The sequence below is a fragment of the Leopardus geoffroyi genome, chromosome D1 (genome assembly GCF_018350155.1).
Source record: "Leopardus geoffroyi isolate Oge1 chromosome D1, O.geoffroyi_Oge1_pat1.0, whole genome shotgun sequence".
Taxonomy (NCBI): Eukaryota; Metazoa; Chordata; class Mammalia; order Carnivora; family Felidae; genus Leopardus; species Leopardus geoffroyi.
The window spans coordinates 46,730,538-46,747,655 of NC_059329.1; the positions used below are offsets into that span (position 1 = coordinate 46,730,538).

Below are 17,118 nucleotides of genomic sequence, written 5' to 3' on the forward strand. Positions count from 1 at the left end.
AACAAGTGAAATATGAGAACCACTGTAAACAAAAAACCACTAAATACACTTATATACCCAGTGGGGAATGTAAGGCAAGACCTCCCAAAGGGCAGGCAGCAAGGCTGACAGGCTTGTCTTTCAGGGAGTTGGATGAGGGACACCAATTAGAATGGGGACATATATTCTCTCAAGGTCTTTAATTGGTAAAAGAAAATGTTAGCTGTATATATGTAGCCCTCTGCTGGCCAGGATATAAACACAGCAGAGTTTTCTATATTATTCAAGAACAATGGGAAGGATTGGCAAAGGTTACTTCGACTATAAATATTCTAATATTGAGAAAATTCTCCATGAATTTTCACTTTTCACAGGACCAATGGCCACTGTATAAGAAAGCTTACCATATTCTGCCAAACTAACTGTAATTTAAGATACCAACAAACAGAAATCTAATTTACTGATGGCTCAGTCCATTGAGCATCTGACTCTTGATTTCTATTCAGGTCATGATCTCACAGTTTGCGGGTTTGAGCCCCACATTTGGTTCCGTGCTGCCAGCGTGGAGCCTGCTTAGGATTCTCTGTCTCTTTCTGTCTCTGTCCCTCCCCTGCTTGCACATGCTCTCCCTCTCTCAAAATAAATAAATAAACATTAAAAAAATGTCACTTGTTGTTAGCAGGACTGAGTTGTAGTTAGCTAAAATGGTTTTTGTTTGATTTTTTTTTTCAGTATCTTCTACTTTCATACATCATTTTATCCTACCAGATTGTAAGTTCTAGGAGAACTCTTATTTTGATCTTTTTAAGTTAATTTATTTATTTGGAGGAAGAAAGAGACAGAGAGAGAGACAGAGATCAGGGATCATGACCTGAGCTGAAATCAAGAATTACATGCTTAACCAATTGAGCCACCCAAGTGCCCCCTAAGTTCTAGGATGACTTTTAAAGTTATTAGTAGTACCAAGAAGGAAGATAGCAAGGGATAGATGTGGGAGTAATTGGAATATACCAAAAAGGTTTTAAAATTAAAAAGCTTTGATACTCCAGGTTTCACCTAATATGGTATATATGGTGGTTTGTACTTTCCAGTGATGGCCACAGTAATAGGTATCCTGTCCCACATTTCTTTCTTTCTTTCTTTCTTTCTTTCTTTCTTTCTTTCTTTCTTTCTTTTTTATGGTCTATTTTCTCTATCCATTTGCTTTCAGTTTATACAGGTCTTTATATTTAAATGTATTTTTGTGGACAACATAGAGTTGGGTTGTGTTTTTTGATCCACTATGACAATCTCTGTCTTTTATTTATTTATTTATTTTTTCACTATGTGAAGTTTATTGTCAAATTGGTTTCCATACAACACCCAGTGCTCATCCCAAAAGGTGCCCTCCTCAATACCCATCTGTAGAAACATGGATGGAACTGGAGAGTGTGATGCTAAGTGAAATAAGCCATACAGAGAAAGACAGATACCATGTTTTCACTCTTAGGTGGATCCTGAGAAACTTAACAGAAACCCATGGGGGAGGGGAAGGAAAAAAAAAAGAGGTTTCAGTGGAAGAGAGCCACATGATTTCTTTATATATATATATATATATATATATATATATATATATATATAAAGGAGAGAAAGGGAGAGAAGGAGGGTCAGAGAGAGGAAGACAGAATCCAAAACAGGCTCTGCATGGTCAGCGCAAAACCTGATGTGGGGCTTGGTCCCATGAATTGTGACATCATGACCTGAGCCAAAGTTAGACGCTCAACCAACTGAGCCACCCAGGCACCCCCCACATGCTTTTCTTAGAATATGATGTTCCTTCCTCTTTTCAGATGCAGGAGCTACATTCCCTCCCCTTGGGTGGAGCTTTGTAACTACATCAACCAATAGAATATGATGGAAGTGATGGTGTGATTTCCAAGGCTAAGTCATACAAAATATTGTGGCTCTTACCTTGGTCTCTGGTATTGCTTGTTCTGGGAGAAGCCTGACACCATAACCAAGAGACAATAAAGGCACCCCACGAGAGGCCCGTGTGATGAAGAACTGAGGGTCCCAGCTTGGCCAGCATCAACTTGCCAGCCATGTGAGTGAGCCACCTTGGAAGTGGATCTCCTCCTACTCTAGCCAAGCCTTCAGGTGACTGTAGCCCCAGCTGACATATGACTGCAACTCCTCAGGGCCCAAGTGAGAAGTGTCCAGTGGAGCCCTTCTCAAATTCCTAACCAACAGAAGTTATGAAAGAAGTTAAAAGCCACAGAAGTTACAAGCCACTAAGTTTGGAGATGATTTGTTATATGGCATTAGATAACTTACATTGTATACCAGGAATGGAACTCTATTAGTGAATATACGCAGCAAATTGCACATGGGTAGGAGTGAAAATTGTGTCTAATGAGAGATGTGAATGGTGGGCCAATTTTACTAATAATTGCAAACAGAAATTTTCAATATCTGTATTATAGGTTAATTTCCTCCATTAATTAATAAAACAGCATTCTCTTAGTAGTCAGAATTTTTTTTGCATGAATCTTACCTTGAAATCCTGATCATCCTCATACAGTAAGTATTTCATATCAGAGGCCCCAAACCCTGTGCATGAGTCGCTTTCCTCATCTGTCTTCAGGTCCTTGCTGTACCTGGTCCCATCCTCACGAGTGACACATAAAGCACAGCTCTCAGCTGAGGAGCTCATCGTGTTTCCACTTTTTACTTCTACAGATTGCAATTTTGACTCTTCTGGGATAAATACAAAGAGATTGGTTATTTTGGGACAGATAAAAATGAAAATGCAATATACACTTTGTCACATTTTTAATTTGAAAGATCTTTGAGGAATGTAGAGTCTATATATTAATGTGAGAGTGAGCCCCATTTTTAGAACCTCCAAGTTTATTCCATTCTCTTAGCTGACAGGTTTTGGTAATCATATGGTAACTCGTGTGTGTTGTTATTTTGGTTGGTTGGCTAAATTAGAACCCAGAAATACACCAGTATAGACAGCACTCCATCCCTCTCCACCAGTATTTATGTAATACTGAATTACATACACCACGTGAAATGTGGTGACTTGAATTTGAAAACAGGACTAGAGAAAGGAGGTGGGTTAGGACAAGTGCTGCAAGGAGAAGAGAAATATGGAGAAACTGGCACATACCTATTCCCTGAATAGCTCTTGGGTACGAGGTACCTGTCATAGATGCTCAATAAGTAGTTGTTATTTAAAAAAAAAAAAAAAACCTGTCACCATTACGATAAAATAATACCTTTAAATGTTTCTGGCAACTCCAAAGGCACTTCAGGTGTCACTGTCTGTCCAGCAGCTTGAGTAAGATACAGTCGCCTAAAAAGAACAAATGAGAAAAGCAGTCTGTCAACAAACATTGTACCATCTGGTCACTGGTGTCTGTGTCTCTGCTAGGTTCTGGAGACACACAGGTGAAAATTGAGACAGTTTCTCCCCTGGAGAAGCATGAGGCCCAAGGGGGTGGCAGATGGGCTTACAGTACTTTAGGGTGACATTCTGTACCCTGATGGGTGATGGGGGTAGTGTGAGAAGTGCTATGGCACAGAGAGAAGGCGCACCTGGTTGAGCTTTTAGGAGGTAAGGGAAGGTTTCCAGGAGGAGATGGGACCTGAGTGGAGTCTTGAAGAACCAGGGGCTATTTGCCAGGGAAGAGTTTGGGGTGAGGAAGGGCATTGTGTGATAAGGGAATGACACACTTAATGTTCTGGAAATGAAAGTGAGCTTGGCACCAGTTAGGGTGCTGTTGTAGTAGTCCAGGTGAGCAACAGCCATGGCCTGAATGAGTGGTTTTAAGATGGAGAGGGAAAGAGAAGGACAACAAGCAGCAAGAATCCCAGATGACATCGAGGTGCTGGCTGTCGCCGAGTACCATGTTGCAGCTCCAAGCCTGGGGAGCTGTACGTCTGCTATTGAAGCTCTCTGGGCATGTGTTTAATCCTGTTCTCTGCTTTTCAGCGCCCACTGAACTTGCAACCAGAAAATACGATGTCTGGAAAGCTCCATATAACTTTTCCATGAAGTTTTCCCGAAGACAGCATGAATTGCACTCTTGTCGATAGTCAAACCACCCCTCATGCTTAGCAGCTCAGCAGTCAGGGTGAAGCCCCCAGATTACAGGTTGTCAATTATTTAAAGAACATGAGTAAAGCGTTCTTCAAAATGCTTAAGTTTCAAGCAAATAATGTAACTACATACAATACTTATGTTTATAAAACTTCTTTTTTTAAAAAAATTTTTACTTATTTTTAATGTTTATTTATTTTTGAGAGATAGAGACAGAGCATAAGTTGGGGAGGGGCAGAGAGAGAAAGAGGGAGAAAGAATCTGAAACATACTCCAGCCTGTCAGCACAGAGTACTATGCAGGGCTCAAACTCGGGAATGGCGAGATCATGACCTAGGCTGAAGTCTGACGTTCAACCAACTGAGCCACCCAGGTGCCCCTAAAAAAAAATGTTTACTTATTTTTTAGAGAGAGCACACACATGAGAGTGTGTGAATGGGGGACGGGAAGGGGGGGATGCAGATAGCCTGATGCAGGGCCCGAACTCACCAACCATGAGATCATGACCTGAGCAGAAGTCAGTCGCTTAACCGACAGAGCCACTCAGGTGCCCAAGTGGTTTTACCCTTTTGAATAATTATGATCTTACTAAATGTCATAAACTTCATAAATCTGGATTCTGTCTCAATCATTAATTTATTGTCATTTTTATACCATCATAGGGCAACACTTGATGATATAGAAAGTATTTAAAGAATGCTATTATATAGGTATTGGTCCACTTAGTCTAGTTCTGTGGCACTGGAGTCCCTGGGAAGTCACCTCTGGTGGACATTTACCTCCTCTCATGTGTTAAACAAATACTGTGATGTTCTTTGTGAGTTGTGAAAGGAAAATGTCTGGGGAGCATTGGATGGGAAAGGTAGTAACTCTATTAGCTAGAATACCCCATTTTTCAGCCAAATAGGAAAACAACTTTTTCTATTTCCTCTGGGCACAGTTTGTGTCTATTTCTCACCCCCTTCTAGTATTATATAGGACTGAGTTCTCAACAAATAGGTGAACATGGAAGTTGCCATAAAATATGCAATATGTGTTATATTTCTTTGACTTGAAAATGGGTTACAGTAAAAGCTGCTGAATATGCTTGGAGTTACCCTTCTGGAAAAGTAGTGTAACAGAAATGAAGGGTTTACACATTTCTGTTCCTTTATGCAGATCTTTCTAAAATGTCCTAAACACTTGCCTCAGACAATTTACAATCTAGCAAAGAAGCAGACATTAAATAAGTAATCGTGAGTGTGATAAATGCTGGTTATGAAGGAAAACCATCCTTGGAAGCATATACCAGGGTACATAACCCAGTTCTTATAAATGTCGCCCATGCTGTTTCTTTTTTGCTTCGTCAGATTTTGAATTCATCTCTCCCAACTCTAAGGCAAGACAAAACACTCATATCTCTCACTAAAGAAAATCAACCCACAAGGCACTGATGAACGTTGCCAGTTCTACTGAAGATTTTTGTGGGGTTAGGGGTTAAACTGGATAGGGTTAAATTGCATAGAACACAGCAAACAACTTAATGAGAATCTCCATTAAAAGTTTCTCCTCACCCTGCCTGTCACTGCCAAGTTCTCTCTGGCCAGTGAAGGAATTCCTCTTTGTTGTAACTAGTAATTCACATCCATGGCAGCACCAAATCAGATATGCCAGACTGAGCTGATCAAAGCAGCAAGTGGAGTCATCTGTTTGGAGGGTAGCTCCTTCCTAAGGGAAAGAGGACGGTGGATGGCAGGTACAGCAGTGCTTGTTAAACCACAGAGCCAGCACTGGCTGCGGAGATTAGACCTGACTGCTAAGAAGGCAGCAGAAGCAGGCAGGACAGGAGAGTGGAGCTGGAGACCTGATCAGACAGAAGACAGCTGGCAAGTGGGTGTGCCTATTATGGGGCACAGTGAGGCCCCTCCCCAGAGGACCCCTCAAGAGCATCAGCTCAAGAGACTGGGAATTCAAGCGTCCAGGAAACAGCCAATTCATTCGGCCTGACTGCCTGCCTCATCTGCATTGGTGTCTACCTCTGCAGGGCATCACACGGACATTGTGGAAGGGAGCAGAGGGTCCCTTTTTCTACCCTGCCCCGCCCAGCTTTCAGCCTGCAGCGCAACTGCCCTATCTCCCAGTTTCTCCAATCTTGTATCCTGATGCCCATCACTTAGCCCAGCAAACAAAACCCCCACAACTTACCTGTATCCACACATCAGGAAGTTTGCAAACAAAAAATACCTGATTATGTCACAAATGGAATTTTTCCATGCCACACAAGCCACAGGAACCATTTGGGTAGAAATTTTTTCATGGTCCTTCCACCACGTTGAATTTCTCTTCTTTAATTCCTAGACCTAGACATTTGTTTCCCATCGAACACATATACACCCTACATTTGTGTGATTCTTTACCTTCTCATGCTACTATTTAGATTATTTCTTGTTTCTGACTACCTGCCCAAATTATAATCACCACTTTGAGTTTTAATCCATATTCCAGGGCCCTAGTTTTCCTCAAGGCTGGTGTATTAAGAATTCTTTTGTCAGGCAAGAAAAAGAACCTAAAATACACATTTGGTTTCTCTTGTGCAGGAATATTTTCTCTGCCTACAAGATAGTTTGACTCTTCCACTAACTACTAAAGGAAACAATTATACAGTCCACAAGGTAACTAGAAGCCCAGAAGACCTCCAGGAAGTTACCACAAAGTTGATCACTTCCTCGTTGTGCTAACTCCACACCTCATACTTCTGCTTCACAGGTATGCTTTGATTTTTATGCCTCTCTTCCCTGCTGACGTGGAGGCTTTTGAAGGTCAGCAGTTGTGATATTCATGTTAAGTGTTTGCTATTATGACTACAGTGCATTGCTAGAAAAAGCAAGCCACAGTTTGCACTGTACCAATGGTCGATTATAATATTACACCTTCATCATGGCTGTTTTGTGAGTTCTTTTCTTTTCAACAATTGTCATCTTGCTGGAGCATCAAATATTAAATCATCTTTTAAAAATAATAACTTTTGGGGGTGCCTGGGTGGTTCAGTTGGTTAAATGTATGGCTTTGGCTCAGCTCATGATCTCATGGTTCATGGGTTCGAGACCCACAGCAGGCTCTATGCTGACAGCTCAGAGCCTGGAGCCTGCTTCAGGTTCTGTGTCTCCCTCTCTCTCTCTCTGCCCCTCCCCTGCTTGCACTCTGTCTCTCTCTCAAAAATAAAATAAACATTAAAAAATAAATAAAAATAACAACTTTTTTACAGATACAAACATTGACAAACTACTTTCTAGATATGCTAATGACTTTCACCTGGGTATTTTGAGATCCACAAGTCTACAGTTGAATAGTTGATCAATAAGCACCAAATTTTCTTCTTCCAGTTTATGAATAGTATTTTCTAATTCTTCAATTTCCCTCCTGTGATTTGCAATCTGTTTTCAGAAGAAGAGAATGAATGTTGGTACTTGTTGACTTACTTCTATCTAGGCTTCTATAAGAAATTCAACTCTTAAAAATCTATTTGCCTAAGGGGAAGATCTATCCTGTATTATTGATTACTGGGTTTGTTTTGTCCTTCCTCTCTAAGAAGGAATAGGTGGGTCTCTTTTCTAGATTATGTGCAGTACTTTTTTGGCAAGGCAGTTATTAGTGAATGGTAGGAGTTGTCCTTTCCTACCCTTCAAAAACATCACTGGACTTATCTATGAGCTGGAGGTATAGATAAACAAAAATAAGACTAATTAACTTATCCATGTAAGTGGGGGAAGATGGTGATAAAAACAGAAAGCAGTGTGATCAAACCATAACGGAAGCTGTCCAGGTATGGTGGGAGGTTCACCCTATGTCTAGTGTAGGGGATAAAGGGGAATTAATAGAGGAGATGACATCTAATCTGGATCTTGAAGGCCAAGTAGGGATTCTCTAGGCAACAAAAGAGGGTACATTCTAGGCAGAAGGAACCACATGTTAGGCACAATCATTTTGGTGTAGATAGCTACAAAGTGGAAGCGGGGAGAAGTAGGAGAGAAATTGGACAATTAGGGAAGAGCCAAATAATGCTAACGGATCTAGTTTTTCTTTTTTTTTTTTAATATAATTTATTGTCAAGTTGGCTAACATACAGTGTATACAGTGTACTCTTGATTTGGGGGGTAGATTCCTGTGATTCATTGCTTACATACAATACCCAGTGCTCATCCCAACAAGTGCCCTCCTCAATCCCTATCACCCATTTCCCCTCTCCCCTCCACCCCCTGCATCAACCCTCAGTTTGTTCTCTGTATTTAAGAGTCTCTTATGGTTTGCCTTCCTCCCTCTCTGTTTGTAACTATTTTTTCCCCTTCCCTTCCCCCATGGTCTTCTGTTAAGTTTCTCAAGTTCCACATATGAGTGAAAACATATGATATCTGTATTTCTCTGACTGATTTATTTCACTTAGCATAATAAAGCACTAGTTTTTGTTTTGCAGGTGATGGAAGGTCATTGACAGACATAGCAGGTTTGACGTTTAGTAAAGAAATGTGGCTAACTTAAATCTGAACATGCTGCTTCTATTGACAGAATCCCCATCAGTCTTTAAGAAGTGTATTTTGATAACTTTTGTCTAAAGAAGGCTTGATAGTGGGAAAAATACACAGAATGTTACTAGACAGAACTCCCAACTCACCTTTCTCCCTGCCTCATATAGTATGAACTATACAGGTGCTGCCCTGAGAGGTGCTCACAGAAAGAGGTCAGGACAATAGCAAAATTAGAAGCAACAGTACAAAAGAGAAAGCAATAGACTGGTAAGAATAATAGAAAATAAACTGGAAAAAGTGTTTCAGAAGAATATGATGAAACAAAAAAGGTTCAGGGGTTTAGATTCAGTATTTCTTGTTAGGAGTTGCCAAGAGTACTTAGATAGCTAACATTTTTGATTTGTAATTAAATATATTTATTGTATTTTTGATTTGGGAAGCATTCCGTATATTACCACATTCCTATCTCTATCACATAAGTCATGTATTACATGCTTGAATTCCTACTATGGGCAAGATTCTGTGCAAGACAGAGGGACACAAAAGTGAATAAGGCATAGCTCCTTTCTTCAAAGAAGTTTACAATGCAGTGAACAAATACACAAATGTTTGTAACATAAAACAACACTGGTACCATAGAAAAGGCTCAAATAGGGGTGCCTGGCTGGCTCAGTTGGTAAGGCGTGCAACTCTTGATCTCGTGAGTTCGAGCCCCACGTTGGGTGTGGAGATTACTTAAAGATAAAATCTTAAAAAAAAAAAAAAAAGCTCAAATATTGCTGGTGGCTTGGAGTTCAAAAGAAAAGCATATATTTTTTACCTGCCTTAAACAATTTAGCAAAACCGTTTGAGTCCATAATACTAAATTAGAAAGCAAGGGGCTGGTGCTTTAGGATCTCATGTGTTGGGAGATAAACAGTTCAATTACAGGCTTGAATGCCTTAAAGTAAAGTTAATAATTTTCAAATGTCAAAGGATGAGAAAGAAATTATATTTAGAGGTTGTAAACAGAAGGAATTGATAGAACATTTGGAAATGTTTGACCCAAGGACTTGGCATGCTTGGGAGGCAGCACACACAGTGTTTGGTCTTCTTCCAAAGCTTGGAATGAGGGCCCCTTGGGGTCCGACCTCTCAAGCGAAGGATGTCTTGTGGCATCACGTACCCCTTTGGACTACTAACTAAGGTTCTCAGCAATTAATGTCTCCTTTCCAGCCTTTCGAAATGTTAGGGAGATGAAAAGTACCTTTAGATTTCTAGGGTAAGAAACTGAAAAGGAAGAAGTAGAAGACTGCTTTTCCTTCCTCATCTTCCCCATCCTCAAATATCCAAGAAATTGAGAAAGAATTTAGTTAAAACTATTATAAGTCAGAGACCTAGGATCCTGAATTAAATGCATGTTCTTGAAATTTTCCCCTGCAAGGTCCCAGTTAGCTTTATGCCTCCTCACCCTTGAAACTCTGATTACTAACCTCTTTGAATCCCTTTCTTTGTCTAGTTTTATTTGCTTTCTATTTGTTGAGTTAGTCTAAGTCATTTGTAAATTTCAGTTTTTCTTCATTTCCTTAATATGCATACTAAATAAAACCAGATAATGGAAGTCATGCAGGGGACATTTCATATCCTTCCCACAGATCTAACTGTTTGGTTATTGTTGAAAGATGGTTAAATGGAGAAATATTTTCAGGAGTTCCATTATTAAATATCCCTTGTTACTCATTCTAAACCTTCCTCAAAGAAATTAATTGACATACATTATTCCATTTCCAGGCAATTTTCAATTCTTATGATAATACTTATAATCAGAGATGGTTTTAATTAATTTTGGGAGTAAATTTAATAATGCTAAAATAAATATTTATTGAAATAAGGAGAAATTAAATCTACTAAATTTCCTTAAAATGATTTGTCCTTTATTACTAAGCTCTTTTGTTCATGATTTAATTAGATTTGACATTTTTTATGTCTTTTATTTCTACTGAATTTTGAGAAGAAAACAAAACAAAATGTAATTTGTGGCTTTAGTAGGAAGGCTCCAAACACCAAAAAAGCCTTTCTTATCAGTCAAATATAAATGTTTGCCATCATTTTCTCTGAACCTAATATCTATGACATCTTATAGGATTTAAGGTTTGAATTGTGAAATTATTATAATTAGGATTATACTATTGTATTCAATAAAAGTATCAAAACTAAACTCTTCCCTAATACTCTTTAACTGTTAAGCTCACCTTGAGTTTTTAAATTTTTTAATTTAACTTATTTTGTTATTATATTATTATTATTGTTATTATTATTGTTTTTTTTAAGTAGGCTTCACACCCAGCATGGACCCCAAAGCAGGGCTTGATCTCATGACCCTGAGATCAAGACCTGAGCTGAGGTCAAGAGTCTGACTCTGAGCTGATTAAGCCCTTCACTGTGAGTTTTTTAAAATCAATATTCATTTTTCAAAACTGGGGATTCCTCTTGATTCATTTTGGAAGTAGTATGGACTCCTATTGACCATGACTTTATGAAGGCAACTTAAAGATAATTGTCAATATTATAGAAAGCACATTAATTTTTAAATTCCTTGTTTCCTAGACTCACCAATACTGTTTGCCAAATAGGAGGCAGGGAAAAAAGAAAAGAAGGTGACAGTGACAGTTTTACTTCAAGTGTCTGAGCAGATGGTGAAAAAGGAAATGCAAGAAGTGAAAATTTAAGGAGAAATTTAATGAGTTCTGCTTTAGGTATGTTGAGTACCTTTGGGACATCCATGTGGAAATATTTGGTAGGCAAATAAAAATATAGGTATAGAGCTAAGGTATAATGCTGAATAAATTACATGTTAGTGATTTGAGAATGACATACATATAACTTGCCAACAAGAGCTGTGTGTAGTTGAAGTGAATTCTTTCAAAAGATACTGAGTTTTCTTTCATAGATGGTATCTAAGCACAGTTTGGGTGACTCCTTGTTTGAATGTAAAGGCAATTTCAGAGTAGTGAGTTTTGCACATTTTCTGTAGCACCCTTGTAACATCTAGACCAAAGATTATCTACCTGTTATATCCAATAACATGCTCTCACATCTTCACCCAAGATCTAAGCCATGTACTTGATTCATTGCCCCAATGAGTATATCTATACTTATAGACATTCTTTCATTCAATAACTATTTAGTGAACATAGATTATGTATTAGTTTTCATGTACACGTAGTTGAAAAGGCATAGCCTGCTCTGTGCAATGAGGAGATAGATGCATAAACAGACAATTTCAACATATTTTAGCAAGAGTTACAATGAAACAAGAGAGCACTGAGGAAAAAGTACTCAAGACTTTCTGGGGGAAATACAAAATGATTCAGAAAGAAATTAGTCATCAAGGTCTGTGTCTAAAGAAAGAGTCGGAGTTTTCCAGGCAGAGGAGGGTGAGAAGGTAAGGAGATAAGGCAGAGGGACTAGTATGTACAATGTAAGGAAAACAGGACAGTGCCTCATAACAAAGAAGGTCTATAAGTCCTCACATGATCACATTCAGCGAGAGCAATATTGTAGCACTGGTATAGGGAGACAAGTAGATAGTTGAGTCTAAGGCAGCATGCTGGGTCCACTGGTTTCTGCATGCTTTCCAGAAGACAGTCTAAGGACCAAGCTAGGATAGGATATAGAGACTGCAGTGGGCAGGGGCATCTTGATCATTGGCAAATGGCTGTAATTGTGGGTTCGGTGTTGGCTGCAACACAATGTCCTAAAGGCTAGAGCAGTCCATTCAGAAGTCACTAGTGCAGGGAGGAGACAGATGCATGTCCTCTACAGATGAAAGGCAGAGGGAGCAAAGGTCCAAAGGAAATCCCATAGACCTGAACCCTCTTTAATAATACGCCCCACAAGAGGGCATGTAACCCCACCTTCTTATACAACAGGGTCCATCTTCGAGAAGTGCAGGGGGAAGTAAGGAAATTCAAACAACTGAACCTTTATGCAAAGGAGACCACGTCATCCCAAAGGGGCAATTAAAAACAGCAGAGAATGAGGTTAGAATGATCCTTTAGCCTTCCTCCCACCACCCAGAAGGAAGTAGCGTCTTGAGAAAGACCAGATCAATTTAGGGCATGAGAAACTTCAAACATTTGAGTATACTGCATTAATTATGATGTCAAAAAATGACTTCTGATTATTAATGAAATTGTTGATGGTACTCATTGAGTAACAGCTTATAATAAGATTAGGATTCCACTTGAATTTTATTTTACCTCAGCTAGCCACAAATCTGTGTTTTTCCCATGCCTTTAGCTCATAAATGAAAGTCATTTTCAGTTCAAAAAAACGAGAAAGAAGAAATTGCTTTTAAAATTCCACTCACCTCTCTTTTTAGCCAGTCATTCTCCCGGATCTCTCGGTAGCTGCCTTTGTCAATGAACCTTATGGCATTCTGAAAGAAAGTGTCTGTATTAAGGAAGAATTGTAACATGGTGGTTCAACATCAACTTAGCTGATCATTCATTTTAACTTATGTTTTGCAATTACTTTGGAAACATACCTAAGAACTTTTGCTTCAGTTGTTCTTTATTCTCCTATTGGATTATTTTTGCTGATTTGCACTGCCTAATACAGATGATTTAGAGAACTCGATAGCAGTTATCCATTCAATTTGGCTTCTATTGTGAATGAACCTGATTGCCATGGTGAAATCAATCATTAAGTAATCTGCTCCTATGGGACGCCTAGGTGGCTCGGTCAGCTGGGCATCCGGCTTTGGCTCAGGTCATGATCTTGAGGTTTGTGGGTTCAAACCCTGCATCCGGCTCTGTGCTGACAGCTCAGAGCCTGGAACCTGCTTCGGATTCTGTGTCTCCCTCTCTCTCTGCCCCTCCTCCATTCGCACTGTCTCTCTCTCTCTCTCTCTCTCTCAAAAATAAATGTTAAAAAAAAGAAGTGATCTGCTCCATAATTAAGGTGGCTGAACTGCAGTGATCAACTATTCTTCAAGTTTATGGTCACAGTCGTAATCCAACATATAGCAAAAAGCATGAATAGATTCTATTACTCCCTTTTTAATTTGAGATATTTCTGTATGTCAGTAATAACAATATACATATTTACAAACTTAATAGCAAATAGTTTCAGGGTAGCAGGCTGTAGCTAGACAGTCTCCTGGAGAAAGTTATTTTAGATGAAGAAAACAGGAAAAGTATTACTTTGTCAGTAGGTTCACAAAATGTAAATTCATTTTCAATTACTTGTATATTTATAGTTTTGCTTGAACTTTATAGTGGATGAAAGATTGTATTTATCTGTGAGGTACTTTTATATGGATACCATGTTATAAATTCCATATTCAGTGACTGAAGGGCACAACCTAAAGAAGAGAAATTAGGAAAACTCTTATAGATCATAAGCATTCACAGGAATAATTTAAAACTATGTTAAGAATAAACTTATCTAAGTCTTTAGTGTTGGAAGATTTGCAATAATTTTTTTATTTAAATCACACTAATTAAACTAAGAGTGGACCTGTATTTCCCAGGAACTAGGAACTTTTATACTCCAGCTACAACTGATAATTCTAAGGTTTCCTGGAACACAGAATTTCATTTGAACAAAAGCAGGACATAGCTCATAACTGAAGTTAAATGGCTAATGGCTTCATTTACCAAAAATGGAGCAGAGGTTTTCAACTTTGGCCATACGCTAGAATCTCCTGGACCGTTTGAAAAATCCAGAAGCCAATGCAACATTGTAGGTCAATTACATGAGCATCTCTGTGCACAGGACCCAGGCACTGACTGAGTTAACCAATTTCTCAGGTGACTCCAACATTGCAGCCGAGGTTGTACAACAGTGGATTATCAGAAGTTAAATGTATGCTAAAACAGCCAGATAAAAATGGGGAAATTTCATTCATGTGTGTGAATTATGTAGAGAAAAGAAAATGTATAGTGTAACGATTAAGAGCAGTGATCTGAAGAAGACACCTCAAATTGAATCTCTCGATTCTGCCACTTGCTCTGGGAAAGTCACAAAATTTCTCTGTGCTTCAGCCTTCTCATTAGCAAGTCCCTGCCTTATAGGATTATTGAGAGACATAAATATAAAAGGCTCAGAACAGTATCTGGAACAGTCTTCATTATATATTGAATATGTATATTTGAAAGATATTTGATTTACAGATGCATTTTTTTTAAATTTTTTTTTTCAACGTTTATTTATTTTTGGGACAGAGAGAGACAGAGCATGAACGGGGGAGGGGCAGAGAGAGAGGGAGACACAGAATCGGAAACAGGCTCCAGGCTCTGAGCCATCAGCCCAGAGCCTGACGCGGGGCTCGAACTCACGGACCGCGAGATCGTGACCTGGCTGAAGTCGGACGCTTAACCGACTGCGCCACCCAGGCGCCCCTACAGATGCATTTTTAATCATCTTAACTATGTTCAGATCATTTTAATGTTGATTTCACCATTTAGTCATATTCTGTCACAAAGGGGCTGAATTTTATGGGCAGTAAACTATTGGCAAGTTCTCCATAGTCCTCTATATTTGCATAAATCTGTAAAAATCATGCAATGGGATGGTAACTGAAAGAACAACTAAACTAACACGTAAGCAACAAACCAAAGCAACTGAAATTCAATGAGGAACTTTAGAGAAGACCAGTGCTTATGATTCTGAAGAAGAGATATTCTTGATGAAGAGACAATCCCAGTGGGGACCTCACTAACTAAGAAGGTAGTCTGGGGACAGGGGAAGAACAGTGAAAAGAAAAGATTCAGATATTTTGTGAAAAACAAAAGGATTAGAAAACATATAATATTGGAAACCATATCTCAAACATTTTTTTATGTCCCAAATCTTTAAACCTCTAGCAATGTGGAGTACTTTCTTAGGTTTGGATATATATGAAAGTACTTTTTAGACAAATCATATTTCATTCTATAACACATCCAAAACTTTTATTTGATAATTTGTTGTAGTCATTATTATTACTTAAAAATAACTGAGTAACAATTTACTGAGCTTTTTTAAATTTTTTTATTTTTTATGAGTCACTATGCTACTTAAATCATCTCATTTAGGGGCACCCGGGTGGCTCAATCTGGGTGGCTCAGTTAGTTGAGCATCTGACTTGATTTTGGCTCAGGTCAATGATCCCAGGATAGTAGAATCGAGTGCTGTGCCAGGCTCCATGCCTGGCTCTACACTAAGCATGGAGCCTGCTTTAGATTCTCTCTCTTTCTCTCTCCCTCTCTCTCTCTCAGTGCCTGGGTGGCTCAGTCAGTTAAGCATCCAACTTTGGCTCAGATCATGATCCACATGGGGCTCCCGGCCATCAGTGCAGAGTCCACTTCAGATTCTCTGTCCCCTCCCCAACCCCAACCCCTCCCTCCCTCACTCACTCACGTGCATGGGCATGCTTTCTCTCAAAAAATGAACAAATATATATAAAAAAAAGATTCCTCCCCCCTCTGCCTTCCCCCCCACTCTAAAATTTAAAAAAAATCTCATTTAATCCTCATAGTAGTCTTTAAAGGTAAATATCATTGCCAATCTTTTTATATATATATAAATTAGGAAACTGAAGCCCAGAAAAGTCAAGTGATAAATTTAGTTTACATTCCCAGTAAGTGGTACAGCTGTGATTTAAACTAAACTAACTTTAGAACTCAAGATCTTAATCATTGTTATATACCATGGGAAAAAAATAGGGGAAGAACTTTTGTTTTTAAGAAAATTGAAATATACCTGCGTGGCCCATTCCTTCTTTTGATCCAGTTGCAACAAAGTTTCTCTGATTATTCTCTTTCTAGCATCTTCCAGAGTGACTTTATAGTGTTCTTTAAAAAGAAAATTAGAAGTCTCAACAAGATTAATCCTAGGAAAGGGGTGCTTGGGTGGCTCTGTTGGTTAAGTGTCCAACTTTGGCTCAGGTCATGACCTTGCTGTCCGTGAATTAGAGCCCCATGTCAGGCTCTGTGCTGACAGCTCAGAGCCTGTGGCCTGCTTCAGATTCTGCGTCTCCCTTTCTGTCTGACCCTCCCCCACTGCGCTCTGTCTCTCTCACTCTCTCTCTCTCAAAAAATGAATAAATATTAAAAAAATTTAAAAAAGACTAATCCTAGGTAAAACTATGGTGTTCATAAATGTTATCTTCCATGATCTTCCCCCCTCCTTTCTACATATTTTTCCCCCCTGAATTTTCAGGGTACATTTTTACTGAAGCATCTAGTACCTTCAATTAGAAGAAATGCTCCAATAATTTACTAACACCTTAATGTGAATTGGTTTAAGATGATATCTCTTCCAAGAATATTTGTATTTTCAAAGAATTGTCTCTCCAAAGGGAGAATTTCCAATACTTTAGTATGTGTGCAGCCATCTACCTTTCATATCACACACTTCTGACTGCACAATGGAAACATAAAGAAGATCTGATTATCTGCACAAGAAACATCCTGTACTTCTGACTTCATCTAACTAAATTTCCAGTATTCTAGGCATGTGTCTCCGTGGGCAGGAAAGACAGAGCCAGAAGAGGGGAGAGGTGTGGAGGGGCTGTGGAAGTCA

The 17,118-nt window shown here is 39.0% G+C and overlaps 1 protein-coding gene across 12 annotated transcripts in view; it reads right to left on the bottom strand.

The window, feature by feature from the left end:
• Positions 1-17,118, bottom strand: part of CCDC83 (coiled-coil domain containing 83) — a 68,275-nt gene that overhangs the window by 793 nt on the left and 50,364 nt on the right. For 11 of the 12 annotated variants that reach the window (XM_045483753.1, XM_045483749.1, XM_045483747.1 and 8 more), the window contains 5 exons: positions 16,297-16,388; positions 12,920-12,988; positions 7,358-7,479; positions 3,243-3,319; positions 2,513-2,715 (listed from right to left, as the gene is read on the bottom strand). In XM_045483753.1, coding sequence (XP_045339709.1) covers positions 2,513-2,715; positions 3,243-3,319; positions 7,358-7,479; positions 12,920-12,988; positions 16,297-16,388 — 563 coding nt within the window. The remainder of the gene's footprint in view (positions 1-2,512; positions 2,716-3,242; positions 3,320-7,357; positions 7,480-12,919; positions 12,989-16,296; positions 16,389-17,118) is intronic. The other variant, XM_045483754.1, reaches the window with a different exon arrangement.